General features: G+C 41.5%; 1 protein-coding gene across 1 annotated transcript in view; it reads left to right on the top strand.

The window, feature by feature from the left end:
* The window catches only part of LOC107678509 (protein kinase C epsilon type), a 109593-nt gene extending 107838 nt beyond the window's left edge, over positions 1–1755 (top strand). Inside the window, exon 13 of the mRNA XM_016473784.1 lies at positions 768–1755. Within this exon, the coding sequence (XP_016329270.1) occupies positions 768–914 (147 nt within the window). The 3' untranslated portion in view covers positions 915–1755. The remainder of the gene's footprint in view (positions 1–767) is intronic.
* The last annotated feature ends 247 nt before the right edge of the window (positions 1756–2002 follow it).

Genomic DNA, 2002 nt, shown 5'->3' with positions numbered 1-2002 from the left:
TGGTCCATTTTGTTTTTTGAAAACCAACGTCACTGCACCCGTTTACCAAGAAATTTTGGAGCACTTCTTGCTTCCTTCTGCTGACCAGCTTTTTGAAGATGCTGATTTCATTTTCCAGCAGGATTTGGCACCTGCCCACACTGCCAAAAGCACCAAAATTTGGTTAAATGACCATGGTGTTGGTGTGCTTGACTGGCCAGCAAACTCACCAGACCTGAACCCCATAGAGAATCTATGGGGTATTGTCAAGAGGAAAATGAGAAACGAGACCAAAAAATGCAGATGAGCTGAAGGCCACTGTCAAAGAAACCTGGGCTTCCATACCACCTCAGCAGTGCCACAAACTGATCACCTCCATGCCACGCCAAATTGAGGCAGTAATTAAAGCAAAAGGAGCCCCTACCAAGTATTGAGTACATGTACAGTAAATGAACATACTTTCCAGAAGGCCAACAATTCACTAAAAATGTTTTTTTTTATTGGTCTTATGAAGTATTCTAATTTGTTGAGATAGTGAATTGGTGGGTTTTTGTTAAATGTGAGCCAAAATCATCACAATTAAAAGAACCAAAGACTTAAACTACTTCAGTCTGTGTGCATTGAATTTATTTAATACACGAGTTTCACAATTTGAGTTGAATTACTGAAATAAATGAACTTTTCCACGACATTCTAATTTATTGAGATGCACCTGTATATACAATGTTTTTGTGCGCTCTTGTTCTGAAATAGCTCATTCTGCACACTTTTTTCTTCTCCATCCACAGAAAACCAAAAGGGATGTCAACAATTTTGACCAGGACTTCACCCGTGAGGAGCCGGTGCTCACCCCGGTGGAAGATGCCATTATCAAGCAGATCAACCAGGATGAGTTCAAGGGCTTCTCTTACTTCAGCGAAGAGACCCTGTCCTAATACTAAAACCTCCATCTCCTGCGCTGTGCTTGGTGAACGCAAACTCTGTGAATGCCCATGAGCTGATCGTGGACCATCATTGACCAAAAATTTGATGCTTTAATTTAAAAGTAGAGAGTTAGGCGTTATAATCTTTCCTGCTGAACCCCAAAAACCGTACGTGTGTGCACAGATACTCACTCATTTGCACCGAATGAAACTGAGTCCTTTTTATTTAATGTATTTAAAACACTGAAGGGAGCTCATGTGACGTCACTGAAGCAGCTGGATAGAGCTCATAAGAAGGCCATTTCATGTTTCATTTCTCCTCCCATCATGCAGTGTATCAGTGGTACACCTGGAGTCAACCCATTTACACTAGCACCGTTTTGAAATTCAAAAACCAAATGTAAAGAACACGTTTTGCAGATGTGATGCTTATAAACGTGTGAATTGGGAGTTTTAAGCACAGCATTGGGATCTGATCACATGATGGTCTGATAGCCAGAGACAGTGATTCGGATGGTACTGGGAAGGACTCAGAACTGCCTTTCATGAGACCATCACGCCATTTCCATTTGAAACAGCAGTGTGACATATACGCAAGTCACCAAAACAAGTGTTGTGTGTGTGTGTGTGTGTGTGTGTGTGCGTGCGTGTGCGTGTGCGTGTGTGTGTGTGTGTGTCGTTTTTCTCATTATATTACTGGATTGTTTTGTTGCTAGGATGTGGAAATTGTTGGTTTCTCTACAATGCAACAAGACCTTTCATTATGAATGGGTCAGGACAGTAGCCAATCCTGTCTCTACAGTCTACAGTACGTACAAGTCCTGATTACCCTGATCATTAGCCTGTGAACTTTGAAAATAGACTGTGTGGGTGTGTGTGTGTGTGTGTGTGTGTGTGTGTGTGTTGGTTTAGCGATTTTTTTCCCTCTCCATCTCACCTTTAATGTCTCTGATTTCCACCGTTTTTTGCAGTCTGTCCGTTTTGGTTGGTAATCGTTAGGTTGTCAGGTCATTCAATATCCAGTACAGGTCCTTTAATTCAGCTGCTACAGCCTCTGTATTTCATATACTCAAGTTAGACAAGAGGCAAAATAATAAACT

This window comes from Sinocyclocheilus anshuiensis, unplaced genomic scaffold (genome assembly GCF_001515605.1).
Source record: "Sinocyclocheilus anshuiensis isolate Anshui unplaced genomic scaffold, SAMN03320099.WGS_v1.1 scaffold536, whole genome shotgun sequence".
Classification (NCBI taxonomy): Eukaryota; Metazoa; Chordata; class Actinopteri; order Cypriniformes; family Cyprinidae; genus Sinocyclocheilus; species Sinocyclocheilus anshuiensis.
The sequence above is the reverse complement of the archived record's forward strand: the minus strand, read 5'-3'. Positions and strand labels throughout refer to the sequence as shown.